At 34.6% G+C, this 20,644-nt stretch overlaps 1 protein-coding gene across 4 annotated transcripts; it reads left to right on the forward strand.

Annotated features, from left to right (window-relative positions):
• Positions 1-233: 233 nt before the first annotated feature.
• LOC136413581 (UNC93-like protein) lies at positions 234-20,283 on the forward strand. Of its 4 annotated transcripts, XM_066397228.1 has the most exons (9): positions 470-510; positions 11,449-11,552; positions 11,626-11,778; positions 14,414-14,680; positions 17,647-17,933; positions 18,154-18,418; positions 18,476-18,635; positions 19,491-19,758; positions 19,816-20,283. In XM_066397228.1, exons 4-9 carry the CDS (start codon positions 14,430-14,432, stop codon positions 20,088-20,090), a joined length of 1,506 nt encoding a protein of 501 aa, XP_066253325.1. In that variant the 5' UTR covers positions 470-510; positions 11,449-11,552; positions 11,626-11,778; positions 14,414-14,429; the 3' UTR covers positions 20,091-20,283. The 4 variants fall into 4 exon arrangements, with proteins under 4 accessions (XP_066253326.1, XP_066253322.1, XP_066253325.1 ...); XM_066397227.1 differs by lacking the exon at positions 470-510 and having other exon boundaries at positions 11,201-11,552; XM_066397225.1 differs by lacking the exons at positions 11,449-11,552; positions 11,626-11,778 and having other exon boundaries at positions 236-510.
• The last annotated feature ends 361 nt before the right edge of the window (positions 20,284-20,644 follow it).

Here is a 20,644-nt window from a genome sequence, read left to right on the forward strand (position 1 = left end):
CAACATTCCAATATTGCAATCCATAATGTCATTTGCATCACCTTAAGCCATCAAAGATCTTTATTGCGAGGTGTTCACCATGTAAAAGTGCCGAGCAGTAAATCGGATTGAGTTTTGAAATCGAAATAGTTTATAATCATGTTAAATTGTCTAACACTAATGGCTCGGTATTTACAGATTTTAACAACTTGAAAACGTAGAATGTTATTAATTGCCATTAGCAACATTAAAACTGAAATTAACTTGATTTCGCATACATACAAGGACGTTGCAGGATTTATCTCACGGTGTAGTCTACATCGTGTAGACAAGTAGTGTTCTCATTATCGCTTTACGTGGTATGCAGCTTTAGAATCCTGCTACTGATGGAGTTTTATTACACAGGACTCTAATACCAAAGTGAAAGTGTTAAATGGAAGTTTAGAAGTGGCTAAAAGCGGCAGCTCTAAAAATGGGAGGCTCCAGGAAGGTGTATACGATTTCGGATAAAATTGAGCGGAAAAATGAAGAGTAAGTGGAGATCAATCATGTTGGTAACTTATGTGAGAAAACAATTCAAATTCAAAAATGTTGTATGATATATTGCTAATCCTGAGCTCCTTGCACACGATACAAAAAAATTTTACGTATTCAAAAAATTCAGATGTTTTGAAGCATGTGATTCACAACTTCTTCAGCTTACGAGCTACTTAGCTCAAATCTGAAGCATTAGTAAATCCTTCCTAATTAGACATGTAATATTTGTAACTAGGGCTGTGCCCCCTTTAATTCCCCAAATTCTTTTGTGGCCAGTGGCTAAAAAAGGCCTTGCTCGATTTACAAACTTTTTCACTTCTTGCAGTTCATTTACATACAAATGTTACTGTTGTGTTCGACCTAGATAATATAACTATATTATACAGGATGATTCACAACTTATCCGACAAACTTTAACCACATACGGGCCTTCAAATAACAAATCGATTTGTTGAAAAGAAATATAATATAAGTCCAAAAGAAATCGAAATAAAAATTCTTAAAGTTTATAACATAACATTTTACTTACTTCTACAAAAGAAGTCCAAAGTTACCTCCATTGACTTGCAAGCAAACTTGGGTTCTTCGAATCCAGTGCCTATTAGGAAATCGTTGGGCATACAAACCGTCAACCTCTCTTGAGTTTTGCCTTGTCTCTTCGTTAAAACAATGTCCATTAACTCCTCATTATTGTACACATACGCTATTTTTATTGAGAAAATTTAATAACACTTCAAGAACTAATTTACACAAACTAAATATTAGTGACTCAGTATTAAAAAAAAAACAAGTGTGGCACCTTATTTTTGTCATTTTTTATGCAGTGTTTACTTTAGTACGATAAATCAGATGGCAGAGTCTAACTTATTAATTTCAATTATTGAAACTTTAAGAATTTTTATTTCCATTTCTGTTAGATTTTTATTATATTTCTTTTCAACAAATCGACTTGTGATTTGAAGGCGCACAAGTAGTTAAAGTTCGTCGGATAAGTTGTGAATCACCTGCCTGTATATCCGAAATTTTTTTAAATGCTAAAAATTTTTCAAAATGCTTTTAGACTTGCTGTTTGTATTAAGTTTTTTTTTAAAGATTCATTGCGAAAATTTGAATATATTTCAACAATAACAATACATGTTGTAATGAATAAACGAGGTTCAAAAATGATATGATTTAATATAACCATCATTATAATTACACTCTATTAGGTTACACTTATAATCTCCAGGATATTGCAGGTAATATTTGATTTAGTTTTTGAAGTGCAATACATTCTTTTGTCTCTAGTTTCTTGGCCTTCAATTAGCCTTGTCTTAAGCAAACGAAAAATGTAAAACAATTAAGTTTATGATAATTTTATGTTGTTTATTATTTGATATTTACACAGTACTTATACGGGGTGTCCCAAAGGAATGGGAGAAAGAGCAACGGCAGATTCCGGCCATCATAATATTAAGATCCAGCGCAATTGTTGTATCCCGAAAGTTAATATTAACAAAGCTACAGGGTGTTGAAGTTCAATTTTATTTTTGATTTTACTTCACAATCTTTTCACCTATGGTACTGAAATTTGGTATCTGGGGGTTTCGGAGTGCTGTACGTTTTATTGTAGCTAATAGGAGGCACCACTTGAAACCGTCTTAGCTAGTTAAAAGAGCTCTAATTTTTTTCTACGTAGCTCCAGTAGTCTTATTAAGAAAAAATATTAATCTACTACGTAGAAAAAAATTAGAGCCCTTTTAACTAGCTAAGACGGTTTCAAGTGGTGCCTCCTATTAGCTACAATAAAACCGACAGCACTATCTTGTTTACCAAGTCTGAAAATTCTTGTATACCAAATTTCAATCCCATAGGTGAGAAGATTGTAAACATATGAGATAAAATCAAGAATTAAATTTAAACTTTAACACCCTGTATCTTTGTTAATATTAACTTTCGGAATACAATAATTGCGCTGGATCTTAATATTTTGATGGCAAGAATCTGCCGTTGCTTTTTGTCCCATTATTTTTGGGACACCCTATATGTATAGTGCATATACTGACATAGGATGATATATTAATCAACATACCGTTCTATGTAAGAAGTCATAAATTTGTTCTATACATTTGAGGCGGATTGTCCATTCTTTTTTTTTGGGAATAACCGTTTACACACCCGTATGGTTTCTTGTAAGAGTCGAATTTCACAGTATTTTGAGATAAATCTAACTTGGGCTTAGTAACAATTATTAACACAAATAACAACTAAGCATTATTCTCGATTAGTTTTATCTGAGAATGGTATGAATTTTCATCGGTACAACAACACTTATTAGTCGTTGTTATAAGGCGTTATTCCTCCCAAAAAAAAAAAAGAAATCAAAATGTGTGAAATTTTCTTTGGCAATACTATAACTGAATTTTCTCGTCAACCGAACTACTCTTCGATTTCAGTGTGTTTTCACACATCTTTTGGTCCTCACATTGAGCCAGAACTCAAATAGGCTTCCATGCTTTCCCTTTATATTAAATAAGGGCGTTCTCTTCCAGGAAGCAAATTTGTACATTAAAGGGTTCAAAACCTTTGTTGGGCATACAGAGAAAAAAGACTGATAGCTCCGAGGGTTCAGGAAATATTTCAGAGGTATATCCGCACGAGCAAAAATCCGTAAAGGTAACAAAAAAAGCCTTGTTTCCATTAGGAAATTATCGAAATGGAAAGTGAATTCATAACAAAGTTTACAAGTTTTATCCGCACGGACGAGTGGTCCGCCTTTGCCTTTAAATCTGCGTTATAAAGCTTTAATTAAACTGTATTCGGAGGAGGGATATTTAAAAGTCCAACGCAGTCCAGGAGATTAATTAATTTTCCCTGCATAAAGCGAGAGTTGCTCTTTTAATGTAATTTTAATGAACTACCCACGGGACATTCAATTTTCTAAGGGCACGTTAAATTGTATGCTCCGTGGCGTCCTCTCAAACCCCCAAAGAAAAACAATTTCGAACCGTCAGGGCCGAGGTTTTCCCCTTAAATCGTTTCGACGGACTTTCATTTTTATACTAAAAAAAAAGCATTAATTTGAGCTGTATTGTTACCTGGTTGTGTAACAATAATGTCTTGTTACGGCGGGCAAAGGGCCGTGAAGAAATGGGCTTATAATGGATGATGATGAACATGGGAAATTTTTATACAATGAAATGAGGTTAATATTCCATTAAGGACTAAGGGAATATTGTCGTTTAATAACGCTCTTTCAGAGGCTTGAAATTATGTCAAGAGTTTTCAGCTGGTGAGTGGTAGACAATTTAATTTAATTTAATTTAATCCGGTTAACCTTTGCTAAGCCAAGTTAATCCAAAACCTAAGTGGTAGAGTTTCATCCAGACTATTGAGAGACGCCCTGTATTCCGAAAACCTTATAAAATACCTAAGTAAACAACCTATAAAGCTTCAGATACAAATACCTATTTTATATTTTGATTACTATCACTCTGATTAATATTACAATAAGTTCCCTACTTGGCTTCGTTTATTCACCAGGCATCCTCGTCAATGCTGTACTTCGATAGGTATAGTAATTATTATTTATTAACGAAGTTCCTCGTTATCTTTGCGTCAAATCAAAATACCACATCATAACTATCCCTCGCTCAGTTACTACAGAGTAAGCAAAAATGCGCCCCTTTCTCAAAAACCATCCTCAAAGTGAATACTTAAACATCCTCAAACCATACAGGCTCGTCGGTCTCATCTTCGGCATCCCCCTTCAACTCCCTTCAAGGAGACCCCTTGCCCTCCTCTACATCATCTTCCACTACATTCTAGCAGTCTGGTGGATCTACTTCAGATTTAACCACCACATCTTCCTTCATTACACCTTAATAGAATTTTCAGTGTTCCTGAATTCACTCAGCTTAACATTGGCGACTTCAATAGTTATAACAACCTGCCTGGCAAACCAAAAGGCTTTATCTCAACTCAGGGAAAGATTAATTGGACTAGAGTTGGAATGTCAGAGATTTGGTATTTGGAGATCTTGTCGATACATTAAAATAATTGCGGTGGTGATGTTAGGACTTAATCTGGTGGTTTTAATGGTTTTGGCTTACTTTGAAATCCTAGATTGTCCAGCAAGTAAGTTATGGTGATTCTTTCGACGGTTGTGATAAAGTGTGTATTCTCAGATACCTGGCAATGCATTACGCGATGGGGTGTAGAAAGGCTTCCTCCGAGGATAAACTCAATATTTATAAATATCTTTTGCGTCTATGTTCTCCTGATTCGACATTCTTTAGTGATTGTAAATGTAAATCTAAACCATCTACGCAAAACCAAGAATTTCAACAGCATTTGGCAAGAATATATCTTGAGCAGGGTCAAACGAATTCTCGAAAGCATCTTCGAAACTTCTGTGCTTCTGCAGAAAATCCACGGCCTCCCTTTGATGTGTGTACTCTTCAGCTTTGAAATCAACTTATTTACCCAAATTTACCTGTTCCTGCAATATGGAAGAAAAGTTAAATTTTTGATAAGTTGTGCTTCTACCTTGTACACTACAGTGACTCTATGTATGGTGTGTCAAGGACCAGTAAACGAGTTTATGGCCACTAAAATGGAACTTTTGAGCTTACCTACAAACAACAAGATTACTTTTAAGAAAAATGTAAAGAAGGACTTGAAGGTGTTGAGCAATTGATGTATTTTTGTCATGTTTCAGAGTGTGTTGATTATCAGGCAGATAGTTGAGCAGCAGTTTGAGCTGCAAGCTTATGGGATATACAACTTGAACTCAGCTCTTATGAAAGGAGTATGAAGCTTGCCAAGCAGTTAGCTTTAGCTAAGCTTTTCTGATGTTTCAGATGGCTGCTTCGGTGGGCTTTTATTTGGTGGTTCTGATACAATTCAATTCAGTAAGCTTCGCTGAAATATAGTGTTCATCATCAAAACAAATTAGAATTAATGTATCAAATGGGAATCACCATGACCTTCTATGGTCATTCATTTGCAGTTCAAGGCACATAACCGCAAGATAATGGTCCCCAAGTTTGCATTGAACTGTGCGATAATGCATAGTTCAGAATAGATTTACTTTAGATATTTGTTTTGATGAATATGTGCTTTCCGCATTGTGAAATTTTGCTATAGGAAAATGAATTGATTTGTGATATTGTTATTCTGTGCATGAAATCTGAGTATTAGAATTGTTGGGTTGCGTCATCAATCGTAGTATAGGCATTCAATGGCAGCATGCCCTAAATAATATTTGCTTTTAATTACAAACTTGTTTTAGTTTGTGTTTTCGTTAAAGCCAGTTTACCTTAATGTTGAAACTTAAGCCGGTACACTGACCGGCAAAAAAGCCAGCAGCAGGCAAAAAAGCCGAAATTTTTGAAGAAACCACTAAATATTCATTTATTCAACTTAACAATGATAAATGGGTTGAAGGAACGAGTTGAATAAACATTAGCAAGCAAGATGCAGATACGGGATATAAATTTTTTATATGAAATATTTTGGGGCGCTCGACTTCCTTTGCCGGTTATTATTCAGTGTATGTAACAAAGAATAATTAACAGGAATGAGGCCGTTTATAATAAGTTGTAAATAGGTGAAGAGAAATAAAATAAATATTCTCATAACTTATTAATGGGATACAGGGTGATTCACGTAACTGTTTCATTAGAAACTTTTGGACTTGTGACTATTTTTTATTTTTCATATTTTGGGGTTAAACTAATATAAATACACTCTATTTTTTAAAAATATTTTGAAGGTCATGCTACTTCCGGTCATACCGAAAGTCAAGGTCAACTTCCTTATTTCAAATGAAACACCCGGTATATTTTTGCAGTTTTTGAATTTAGGGACTAACCTGATTAAATTCTTATTAGATATCCCTATACCTAAACCTAACCGTTTCGAAGATATTTTGATGTAAAAGAGAAATCTTTCTAAAACACTATTCCTTCAAAATACAAATTCTCAGCTATTACTGAAGCTGGCTTTATGAAGATTTGTTGACATGTTAACCGGACCTGGTGGATTAGGTTAACGAGAAAAGTTTTTATAAATATTATACAGGGTCCCCAAAGAACAATGTCAAATTTAAAGAATTTGAAAGCAAAAAAGTCGCTTATTTTAAATAGAATATCCCGTATATTTTTACACGTCTAGGTTTTAAATTTAATTCTGAATAGATTTCTATTAATTGTCCCCATACCTAAAATTAACGCTTTTGCTGTAATTTGCGATTTTTCAATATTAGACACTAACAATTCGAAATATCTTAGTTGGCTTTGAAAAGAAGATGGCTGCTTCTTGCTAAAAATGCGTCAATGTGATTGTCATATACTGACAATTGAAGTCCGCTCAGCAGTTTAGAATCATGAACTTTAATAGTAATTATTCAAATAGTGATATTTTAAATTAATTGTTTATTCATGGAGAATGTAACAAAGTGTTGGGGAGAACTTGCCGTACCTTTAAAAAGATATCCGCATTTTATGTCCGCCATATTATTTTCAAGTCTTTTCTACATTCAAATAAAAGAAGAAAAAGACGTTTATGGAGTTCATTTTCGCGAAATGAGGTGTTTTTTCAATGTAAAAATAAATTTAAAAAACAATTAGCTGCACTTTACAATTTTTATAGTTGCGCGTGAAAGCGATAAAGTAGAGATTTATAATAATATTCGCTGTGTGGTCACTGAAAAGGGATAACCGTTCTTCGTGGCCCCGATTAGTAACCAGCTGAAATCGGGGCTGAAGTAGCGTGCTGGGAGTCCTGCAACGGAGATTTAAGGGTCGGGGAGTCAGGGTTTTTAATGGGACGTCCTGTATAATAATATTTAATTGGAAAGAGTTCTTCGTTATCACTATTTTTTTTCCGTTTTATCCATTAAACATATGTTAGTGAAAATAGAAAATCTATGACGCAACTCTAAAACTTCAATACTCGGACTTTACATAATGCCCCCCCAATTGCTTAATTTAGCAATATTAATCTCTACATTGCTATTATTATAAACACTAAACAGCAGTTATTTATGCCTCAAATACAATCAACGCAAAATCAATATATCGTTCTTAGTAAATCCAATTTCCCAATACTAACTCGATATAAATAAACAAAAGCTACAATTTCGCCACATTCAATAGTTATTGCAGGAAAATTTTCAGTATGAATGGACCTCTATAAATAATTATTACATAAATATTCATGAGCGTTAATGTCCGGAAAAATTAATTCGAAATTCCTAGGCAGTTTCCCCCAAACTCTTTCTAAATGGAAGTTGAAAAAGTCGGCCTGATTAAATATAAAAGGCTGTTAAAAAATTAATATCGGTCATTTGTATTCCGGAAATTGCAGTATCACGAAAAATTAAAAAAAAGAATTTCAGTTTTTTGTACTCTGTGGCAAAGGTTTAACATAGTCTAGGTTTTCAAATTAGATACAATAAAGCAGAAATGAAGAATGTTAAAGTTTCATTTCCTACTTCCAAGCAGAGTCCACTCATAGTAGCTCCAATAGAAATAAGTTCAGACGAGAGCCACATTTTAATTTTTAACAATTAGTATCTTTCTAGTGCCTCTCTAGTGTCTCTCTTGTGTCCAAAAATTAAATATTATAATATTACCACAGTTTCAGAAATGATGTCTCGTCATTGCTGATGCATTAACATTCCTAGACAACAAAATGGTGATGAGTTACTATTTTTTAACCCCTTCTCCAGTCTTCAGGAAAATCCAATAAAGATTGAAAAGTCTTGTTGAATAGAAGAAATATACAAGTGTATATGTTTTGGAACATGGCTACGAATTCTCAATTAAATGGGTTTTCCTTGGAGCCGACAGTATTAAATATCCAGAAGTTCTCGTAATTAATGAATCAATTGTTATTCCAGGCACGATTTTTCTTTCCAGCTTTACCGCTTATTTTCTTCACCAACGTATCAGCTAATGAAGGAAAACAATGGTTTTTTGGATAAAATACTAATAGACACGGTATTTTATTTCCATCTCAATAGATATACTGCTAATAGCCTTCTAACACCAAAAACCTAATAAACTGTGTTCTCCAGTGATACTCAATTCCCAATTATTTATTTTTCTCTTCTCCCTTTATGGAACAAAATAACAGGTTTTCGTTTTAAGAAGGATTTTGCCATTATCTCAGGTCAAAATACTGTCTATACGTTTATTTGATATTGTCAGGGTAAATCTGTTTGCCCTTTGCACTTCACTGATTTACGGCCAGTAAATGGAACATGCATTTACAGTCCATGGATACTGTAATGTCGTCGCTAAGCAACCTTACTGAAATCTTGTGAGGGATCTATCTTTAAAAAAAACTGTAACTCCGTCCAAAAACTCTTACTTAAATTGCATATTGTTTTCTTACTGTCGTGATAACAATGAGCACTAATTTCAACCAATAATTTTAAACATTATAATATTCACTTTTTGCATATAAATATAGTTAAAAGTCTATGAAATAAATAACGATGCAATTTACGTTCACATTTAGATAAATACCTATCACAATTGCGATGGAAGGCGACTGAGCAATTTGGATAGATAAAATTTTTAATCGCCATATTGTCCAGAAATACTGTTATAATACTGTTATATAAAAAAACTCATACTATAATAAGTTACCTATTGGAGTTGTTACGTAATTAACTACATCCATTGTAAATAGAAGTTTAATTCACTATTCTTTAATATTTTTCATGTGCGCGTTATTGCAACACACACCAGAGATTATACTATCGCAAATATATCATATCATAATTAGTTAATAGCCTTTCTTGCAAATATGGTGAAGGATATTAGTTTATTACTAAATTATTTTGATTAACATAGTTATATTTTGTCAAGATTGTAGATCGTTTTCAAAGCAAGAACTCACTCAAAATCATCTTTTGGCATTAGGTCAAATTTCTGCATTAAACAGCAAATCAGACTGCGTAGAAGAACTTATTGCTTTACCCTTTATTATTCAAAGCGAAAAAATAGCGCCATATTATACGAGGAATTTCCATTCGTTTCGAACATAAAGCTGAATTCCTTTGATGTCACTCTTTCTGATAACACTATAAGCAAGCCCAAAATGTCGTTTGGTCGGATCTTGTCTAACGGCAAAAAAAGACGCTCAAAACCGAATAAAATATTGCACGAGAGCGCAATTCGCTGCAAAGCGATTCGGAAAAAAATCGTTCGTTTTCTTCGTTTTTTAGGGATAAAAATCCAGGTTTCCAGGAGCGTACTCAGATCGAATGTTAGTATAATTTAATTTTATGTGTTTAGTTAGTGTTAGGTCCGGCTAGGAAATAACCTTTTATGAAAAACTAGATTTAAGTGATTTACGAATAATGTGTATTTTTGTGCTCATATTTTATTTTGAGGCATTTGTTTTGAGTTTTCATTGGGTCTTCTGCAGCATTTTGGCTTGGACCGATTCTCCTTCTCACTGGAAGAAACCAGAAAATTTTTTTAAAACATTGATACCCATCTTCAGGACATTTCAACAGCCAATTCGCAATCCAGAATCCAAACGGGTTTTGTAGTTTAAATACGTGAAGTCTAAATATTTTTAAAAGTTAAAATACGAAAAATTTATAATTTCCAATAACAAAGCATTTTCAAAGTTTTTTTAATAGTCAAGGCGAGTCTGATTATGTCAAATCTGCGTACTTTTAAAAATCCTAATGTGGCCATTTTTAAGATTTCCAAAAATAAATTATTGGACCCTCGAACTCTTAGATGGCAAGATTGATTAAATTAAAAATGAAAGAATTTGCCGTTTATTAGTGCTTTACACGGCCTATTTATGATTTTGACCGTTTATATCTTCCTTAATTTATGAAATAATGAGAAATCGAATATGTTCTCACATAGAGAACACTTCCTTATTTAATCAACCTTGCACATCCAGCAGTCTTTAAAATAGTAATAGGCAGGAAAGTATCCTTCACGAATATCCGCTGATTATTTTCGATTTTTCGTGGGCATTTAACATTTCATGGGTGAATGGATACGAATTTCATTAAGTGAAATAGCACATGGTTTCTAAATACGAACACTTCAAAGGCGTGACATCTATACAGGTTTTTATGAAAATCCTCTGTTAAAATAAAAAACCCTGAAAATTTAAATAATAAAGTTTTTTTTAAAGTATCGTATGATTTTGAAATTAGATTTTAGCCAGTTAGGGTAAGTTTCAAATTAGTTTTGCGTTAATTTCGTCGAATATAAGCTTCATCTGGCTTGCAAATTATGCGATTATTTAAATGATTTATCTCGCCTGCCGATCTTTTACAGCGGCTGCAAGGTCTAGGTCAACAATGAAAGTAATAGTATGTTATAATACCAGCATTGTGGTTTTTCTAGATAACGACTACCTGTTTTAAACAGAGACACTGTATTTTCAGGAAAAATAAGTTGCAAAATCTTCCTCGTATTAAGGAAAAAATATTTTTTGCCTTAGTAGTATTTTTGGATCTGAAGAACTCACCAAACGACCAAGTAATATAGTATAAAGAATAGCCTCTGCATTATACCTAGCACACGTTTGTAAAGTCCTATCAATAAACTTAAATATTATCTATTGGTTTGTTAAGTGCTACCACACGTATAAATAATCAGTAAATAATATGTACTATAAGCTTTTTGCATAAAAGGCTGCTAATTCGGTTAACGACTTTGAGCTCCATAAGCTCTATCTCCTTATCGGTCTTGCTTTACCATCACGTGAATAATTGCAAAATATTAGCTCATTTTCAGCAATAAATGGGACATTAACTAAAATACTTGCAGTACGCGAAGCTTTTATAGCCTAACGATGGGGAACACCCAGCCTATTTACAAACCTACGTATACCTGCGTTTCTTCTAATTAAACGAAACTGGTCAGAGCGGCTACTTAGCATAAACCCATTGGATATTTTCAGATTTTTACCATCAGAAAACTCATACCAACAGCTCCACCATCAGCAACTGGGGATACCCCAGTGTGCTTCGAATGACGCTCGCACACCTACAAAGTTGCTTCTTGGTGGGACCATACAAAAACATAACTTTGTCGTTATAATAAATGGTATTATTGTTTCTTATCTTTGGCGGAATAGAAGGGCGACTGAAGAAATCTGACGGCCTTGGGTCTGGACTGGCGGGTGGTTGTAGGCAATTCCTTGGTTAATGCGATTTTCGCGTCTCTGGTGGTTGGTAGAAGATCGGGCTCAGTTCGGGTTGTGAAAAATTATTTTTACAGAAAATTATTGGTAAGTAGGTAGATAAATTATTCTTTTTAAATTGCAATACGTTACTGAAATGAGATACACTTCCGGTTCTAATTGCCTGGATTTTTTCAGGATCACTCTAATTATTTAATAATACATTAAATACTTTATATTGTTGTAAAAAAAAGTTATGTGTTAGTTAAACTACCGAATTTAAATTCCCATACATGTACTATTAAATAGACATATCCTCACAAGCACGCCTACATGCCCCTTTAATTACTTATAATAAACGAACAAATCCAAATTGTTTTGGTGAGATTTTGTCTTTTGCTTCGATGACTTGCCCAGTAAATTTATAATTATTTTTCTATATGTTTTTGATTTCATTTACCTTTGACCCGAAATTGCTTCTGAGTCATATTTCATTTTTATCGTTGTTACATCCCCTCACAGGATCTCCCTGAAAAATTCCCCTAGAACTAAGTTCGTTGAATTTTACTACCGATACTACCTGCAAATCTTCTTTGAACTGATCACTAGCACCCCCATTCATATTGGGTCCAAGAAAGACTTAACGGGTCTTTAGGAGCTTCGGAGGCACCTCAAGCACCAAAACGAATAAAAATGTTTGAATTTTCAAATGAAGTCAAGAGTTTTCAAAAATGATCGTACAAGCTGATTTGGTGATTTCTCAAAAATTACAAATTACACGGTGTCTTTAAGACATATCACCAGGCAGCCTTTAATGATATATCGCTTAGAACTAATAGTGAATAAATAAGCAATTCGAAAGAGAAATGGTAAATATTTCTCGCCTACGAAACATTTCCACATATGCAACTTTGCGACTGAAAAATAGCTTTTAATAAGGCTGTAAATTTAAAATTAAATTATTTGGTGAGTACAATGTACAAGTACTGAACTATAAGATTGTTTGCCAATAATGAGGAATAGTGCACTTACAAAAAGTGCAAGGTTAGATCGTTTCTTATTCGAGTTACAAGAATATTCTTACTTGGCATGTAACTCCCAATTAACCCAGAAAATTACAAAATTTATGGCTAAGTAACAAGCACATCCGACAACTTGTAGGTCGTAGTTTGGTGGATTTTATGATCCGTCATATCCTTCTTTGGCTGAAAATCATTAATGCACCATTGGTTTTGTCGGTATCGAACAGAAAACCGATTTTGGAGGAAATAAATATCTACGAAGATTTTAATTAAATTAATAATCTAGTGTGCAATAAAATAGGTTTTCTGACTCCGTGCTTGCACGTGGAAAATTGGACGGGTTTGCCAACCACTTAAGTTGTTCTTCATATATTTAGTAACTTTTTCTAAAATGCAAATCTCCACATCCTGGAAGCCAATTAAAATTCTCTCAACTCGCTAGTGAGGTGATTAATTTTTGTTTTCATGTGTGATTTGTGTTTCGATTATTGCTCTTTGAGCCACGATTCATAGTGTTTCTACTCATATTTGTCATGTTTGCTTAACCTTCACTTGAAGAAAAACGAATCTGTAATGGCGTGGAAACATGCTATTTTCAATGAAGGTAACAGATGATTATGTAATTACGATTTATGCATGAGAAAATTGAAATGGTTTCAAATTGAAGACGAACATCTTGTATATGAATACTCCTGACCATGAGTCAAAGGTTTTCATCTCTCTTATCCTGCTGAACCAAAGTGAGACGTAATGGGTCACATCATGGCCAATCCTTATTTCCTAGATTACAATACAGAAATTAAATTAATAAATTATATTTGTGTGCAACAGGAGGTATGTCCGGAACCTCTATGGAGCTTAGCATGTATTGATACGCACCTCCTTTTTTAATTTATTAAAATGTAATCACTTATACTTCTAATAATATTCTAATACTGTAAAGCAGTCCGACATGAATAATGACAAAGCATAATAGTAATTAGGCATAACATTAAATCTTGAATATTGGCTGATTTATCGTATTCGATGAAGTCACAACTTCGTATATTCACTTATATAAGAACTAATTTGAATAAATATTCAATTTACTTCCACTTGTTCGGTTTAAACCAATAGCAAAAATTCGGATGGATCGATACCTACATGTATTGATAAAATACGCACATATCTTTATATTGAATTGTTAGCACCTCGTTTAACTTTTCGCCCCTGTAACAGTTCCTACGAAAACATGTTGCAGTATCAAAGGTTTAAATTCCTCTGGAATATAGAGTGGAACAAACTAATAACATTATTAGTCCAAAACCCGAGAAAACATCTCCTGAATTCCCACAAAACCCCAATTTCCTCGACGCTCTAGCTAGAACTGCCATCTCTACTAAAAAAGAAAACGACTTTGTTTTGAATTGACTGACTCGGTCAAAACCCCCGATAAAACCGTCGTATAACTAGGAAGATCATTTTTCCATAGGGAAATAAATAAATTGGAAAAAATTCAAACACGCCCAAAAACCTCATTTTGACGGCCTGAGCTACAAAGTGCGTAAAACATCGAGGTAACTGCCGAGTTTTAATCTAACGTGTAGTAAAAGCTCACATTAAGGACCGTTTTCGTTATTGTGCACACCACATGCCACATTAGGGGAATTAATGCCACATACTTCGTCCCAAAAGTTTAAATTAAATTTCTTGCTTGAATATAAAATGCTTACTTTTTGCAGAACTCGAGAACAAGACATGGACGCCAAATTCCAAAGGGTCAAAACCGAAGAAGATGAGATTGGTCCGAATTCCAATGAGCAATGGAGAATATGGAAGAATGTCTTGGTGGTGGGGTTTGCATTTATGTTGCATTTCACAGCTTTTTGGGGGGCTTCAAATCTGCAAAGCTCGATCAACTCGGAGGCTTCTTTGGGCACTTTCACATTGGCAGCCATTTATGCCTCACTGCTACTCTCCAACATATTTCTCCCAGTCATCGTTATCAGGTAAAGTATGAAACAGAACAGAAATAATTATCTCCTGATTTTCCAGTTTTCAAATATTCAAAAATAATATGGAGAGTTCGTGAAAAGTCCACTTTTAGATCACTGAAAACCTTAAAAATGTTTATTTTGTAAATTGTCTTTAGTGTCTTGTTCTAGGTTTTTTGACTTAAAAACGGTTAGAGACCAGTATAGTTTCGAAATTGAGTTCGAGTTTTTCAATATCTAAAAATATACTGGGCGTCCCATGTAAAAAAGTTTACTTTCGAGTTGCAGAAATACGAGAACAAGGAAGAGAATTACTTTATTGTATCCTGTTGAAAATTATGTCCTGACTTTCTCGCTTTGAATTACTTAAAAGTATACAGGGAGTCCCATTTGAAAAAGTGGAGAAATTGAAAGACGAAAATAGTTTTTTTTCCATTTTTTGTTTTTTTTCCATTCCATTGTTTGCGGTTCTGTATCTTCAAAGCGGTTAGAGATAAATATAGGGACACCTAATACGAAAGACACCTAAACGAAAGATATACAGAGAGTTCCATTAAAAAATGCCGACTTTAGGCGGCAAAAAAGGGGATACACAGACGTAACCATAACCAAAAATTCTTTTACTGGAGAAATGTGCCTTGTACGACTCTGGAACTTAAAAACAGTCGAAACTGTCTGCCTGTTTCCAGATTTTTAATATCCGCAAATACATGTTGTTCCATTTAAAAAGTCAATTTTGTCAACAACAAGGGGAGGAAAAGAGAAATGTATAAATTGAACAGTTCGAACCTTTGTACCTGTGTGGCGATAGGTTCATCTTTGAAACAGGTACATCCATAGAATTAATAATTCACTATGCGTGTAAGAAGTTTATGTACGTTCGTAGTTTAGAATAAACTCAAAGCTTTCAGACACGTCTCCAATTAATTTTATGCGCGATACCAAGTTTGCCTCAAACTTTTCGAATTATTGCAAAACTTATTTCGAATTATCATTTTGACTCCAGAAGCTTTTGATGAGGAAAATTAGATTTGGGACCTACATGGCTCGGTGGGTAAAGGGATTGATAGGTAGCTGAGAGTTGTGAAAGTCTTCCTGATACGGAGAAAGAACAATATTTTTTCTTGCCTCATAAGGCACTTATTACAAATTTTGTACTCGCTTTAGCTAACTGTGTTTAATGTTATGTGCGACAATAATGGTACATTTTTATCCTTGCTGAAACTGGCGGTTGTTGACAGAACAATTAACGAGTCATTTCATTTTTATTGTTTAAAACGAACGTAAACATAATTTACATGATTTTTCCTGTCTGGTATAAGCCAGAATTTTCCTGGTAAAAAACACGGAAGCTACTCTATAATTAATAATTAAACCCAATTATTTATTTTCCTTGTTACACATCAATGGCCTTACTTAGTTTTTACCCGTTTGGTGTCAGATTTGATAAGTTGCACGAGCATATTTGGCTGCACCCACTCACCGATTCAGATTTGCAATAATAGATAATAAAATGCCAGAAGTAGAATAATTGCTGTCAGATATACACATACGTGAAATAGCACCCATGACCTCACCCACATCTAGGCGGATTTGATAACAGTTAAGCCGATGGTTAAGTCTGCTACAACAGACATAACTCTATGGGGTCATAAATAATAATAAAATCGGTTTGAAGGTGCCAGTACAGTACTGGCCTTGAAGTTACTTAAGTTGAATGTACCTAGTCGTTATTACCAATACTAATATTGGTATACCGGGTGATCCAAGAAGGTGGCTCGTCTTTGTAACTTTTTTGTTTTTAAACTTAGAAAGTTGAAATTCGGAGCGAAGCTATGTGAGAATAGAGCCGATTGATTGACATTAATTACGTTTATCTAACACTTCCGGTTTAACCGGAGAGGATCTCATCTTTCGATTTTTAAACGTAATGTCCTATGATTTTTTTTCTTTTTTGGGATCTAGAGATCATTTTTAGTCTAAAAATATGTCAACAGTCACCATGTTGCCATTTGAAAAACGGAAGATAAATGGAAAAAAATGTTTTTCGGTATTTAAATTGCTTATAAATGAAAAAGTATTCAATCAAATGACAAATTAGTATTTTTCCCCCATAATTCTGACCTAAAATTGTGCCTAACACGCATATCTCAGGGCGTAGCTTCGATATGAAAAAATTACAATTTTTTTTAATGACATATTTCTAGACTAAAAATGACCTCTACATTTCAAAAAAGAAAAAATTTATAGGGCATTTTATTTAATAATCGAAAGTTGAAGTCATTTCCGGTTAAACCGGAAGTGCTAGATAAACGTCATTAATGTCAATCAATCGGCTCTATTCTCACATAGCTTCCCTCCGAATTTCAACTTTCTAAGTTCAAAAACAAAAAAGTCATAAGGGCGTGCCACCTTCTTCAATTACCCGGTATGTACAAGGCAATACTGTCCCAAACAAATAAGTACGGTAAAGTATTTCGATTATTGTGCCCATTTAACAAAAAAAAAAAACACTCTAATTTTTTGTGGCGAAAGTGTCGTAGTAATTCGGACACTAAGTGACCACTGAATGAATCTATTGGATCATGCCCTTAGACCAATAACAGCAGTTAATATTTATCATCCTCTCAATTTGTATCTTTTTAGTTTTGACTTGTCTTCTCTATTGGACGAGGATGATGATGTCAATGAATTGGTGAGTGCTTGGTTTACGTTCCTAAGACAGATACTACAAGTAAAGTATTCTCCACCTGGTTTTATAATGATCTGACGAATTCAATCTTTTAAAAGAAAAGCTCATAAATTATATCAGCACTGATTTTCTGTGGGCAATTCTTTGAAAATTTAATTGAAATAGGCAATGAATTTGTTCCACTTAGCTGAATCACATTGTATGCATGAAGTAATGAGTAAATCACGCAATGTCGCAATGAATAAATCACACGAAGTTGTCGTAAAGCAGACCCTATGAATCTTTCCAGATGGCTTGGGGTAAAATGGACCATAGCCTTAGCCTTCGTGACCTACATCCCCTTCATCATGGCCCAGTTCTACCCCCGATTCTTCACCATGATTCCTGCAGGCTTGGCCGTAGGCCTGGGAGGAGGGCCACTCTGGTGTGCGAAATGTACCTACCTCACTATCCTCTCGGAGGCCTACTCCAAGGTGACCGGAGTAGGAGCAGATATTGTGGTGACTAGATTTTTCGGCGTCTTTTTCCTCTTTTACCAGTTTTCCCAAGTGTGGGGCAATCTCATCAGCTCGACCGGTGAGTCTTATTATAGCGGTTTTCAGAGCACTCATTGGTCTGAGGTGGTTCGCTCAAGCAGTGGTGGATGAAAATGTTCCTAATGGGGCAATCGATAGTTTTGATATTTATTCAAACACATTGAAAATTAAACATTAATATGTGGGCTTTGAAACCGATAATATGAGAAAGTTCAGAAGTCCAGTAATTTAATTGAATTGGTTAATTAATATAATTGCAGTTTTGTCATCGCCAAAGATTGGGACCTACAACGTAACCATCAACAATGCCACTGCAAAATTCATTGAAACCTTGAACGTGTCAAAGCAAACTCAAAATTCTGAGGAGATCTGTGGGGCTAGTTTTTGCCCCAGTGCTGCAACTGAGGTGATCCCCAATTTAGCCCCACCTCCTGCGAGTAAAATCAACATCATAGCTGGGATTTACCTACTATGTATGGTTGTCGCAAGCCTAACTGTGGCTTTGGGGGTTGACTCTGTAAAAAGGTAATAATTTTTAGATTTGGTCATGAGGCATTATTGACTCTGCCACAATTTAATCAGGTATAATAAGGACAGAAAAGGAAGTGGAAGTGGCATCTCTGGATTCAAGTTACTGGCAGTTATTGTGAGGCAACTGGGAAATCCTTATCAAATATTAATCTTGCCTATTACGATGTTTATCGGGGCAGAACAAGCATTCTTGGCCGCAGATTTTACCTCCGTAAGTAATATGCTCAGCTAATTTAGCGCAATTAGAAAGGAGCAAAAATATTCTTATTCTTTGGTCACTTGTCGAAATTATGTATTTTTTAAATAATTATTCCTTGGTAATGATATAAAAATCGTTCCATTTAATATTGCAACCATTACTAATTACGATATTAAAGCCAAGGAAAGACACTCAATTAAATAAATATGAATGACTCGCTCCTGTAACTATAGTCTCGTGGGAGCTGTACCTAATTTGACGTCAGACCAAATACAAAGTTGCTTTAGAAATTTTCAGACATACGACTCCTTTCACTGAAATACTACGACTTTAACTTAGCAAGGCCATTCCGTTTTTCTAACGCCTACATTGAAAACTGACAAGACTAAAGAATAAATAAACGCTGCTAAAAAACACAAAACAACATTCAAATCTCTCATTTAGCCTCTAGCTCTAACTACACGAAACAAAACCCATCAATTCTTATTTTAAGGGCCATTTCATCCCTGGCTCATCCTTTACGCCGGATTAGGGCAGTTGGTCATCCATTCTCGGATTTTATTTAGACAATCTTGTGACCGTTCCGGGCATTCATCTCTAAGGGATTGCAATTCAGCAACACAGGATTTGTCATGATTTGCTTTTGGTTGTCGGCGATGACCCGGTCTATTTCCGAAAATTTATGCGGTGCCAGATCTTATCAAAAAGTCCGAGTGAATTTTTAGATCGCTGTGACCCCCTGATCCAACCCCAATACGTACAAGTTTCCCCTCTTTGTTGACTAATTTATATCACTGTGTTTACCGTTCTACTTAATAAAGGCCCTTCTCCCAGAAGCTATATAGGTTCATGTTTTTATCTTTTCAGGCTTTCGTGTCCTGCGGATGGGGCATAAGCAATATAGGATTTGTTATGATTTGCTTTGGTGTTTGCAATGGGATTGCGGCCCTCTTCATAGGGGGGATTATCAAAATCACAGGAAGAAGTCCGGTAATCTGTCTGGCTTTGTCTCTGCATGTAGCGCTAATTGTGACCTTGCTGGTGTGGAAGCCAAGCCCTGATGCCAAAATGACGTTCTTCCTTATTGCTGGCTTATGGGGATTTTGCGATGCTATATGGCTGGTTCAAATTAACTGTAAAAAATTCCTCTCTAAAATTTCCTCTTCTTTGTGCTTTAACGTTTTTTTTTTAGCTCTTTATGGAATTCTCTTCCCTGGCAAAGAAGAAGCTTCTTATAGCAACTTCCGTCTCTGGGAATCTACAGGATCGGTCATTACCTACATCTACAGCCCATACTTATGCATTGACGTAAAACTCTACTTACTTTTGGGGTTGCTTATTATAGGAGCCTCAGGGTACACTGCCGTGGAAGTTATTGAGTGGAAGGGCAAAAGTGGGATCGAGCCGAATAAGAAGTTGTTTAAACTAGTGAAGAATAGCGAAAAATCTGGAGAGGTAGCAGAGTAACTAGTATAAGTGGGTATAAAGTAAACTGTGATTTTACATTGAGTATAAGGATCATATTATAGAGAATTTTCTTTACTTGCTAATATTACTCGAATCACCATTTATAATTAATTATTACTAGTGCAAATAATAAGTCACATTTTCTACATTAGAATATTAAATTGTAATAAAATGCAGAAACTTTCAGACTTTGTTTTCGTCTTTTATTTCGTCAGCTATGTAAAAATTTCCGAGATTGGAGTTGCAAAAAGAGTTTATTTTTGAGCAATTCTTCAGTATTCTAGTATCTACCATCAAAAATAAATTTAATAAGGCGAGCAGTCGAAAACTAAAAAAGCAAAAATGGAGATAATTCTCCTAAAAAATTTAAATCACTCAAATTGCCGACAATGTATGGAAAACTGGGTCGGTTTAATTCGTTATTTCTGTCTAAATTAGTCTCAAATAAATTTATGTATCCAGATCATGAGGGATTAGGCAAAATAGCTATTTATGTAACCAATTGGGAAAAGTACGGAAAAACAGCATGTTGTTTTAGTTTTCACAACCAGATA

This window comes from Euwallacea similis, chromosome 14, assembly GCF_039881205.1.
Source record: "Euwallacea similis isolate ESF13 chromosome 14, ESF131.1, whole genome shotgun sequence".
Lineage (NCBI taxonomy): Eukaryota > Metazoa > Arthropoda > Insecta > Coleoptera > Curculionidae > Euwallacea > Euwallacea similis.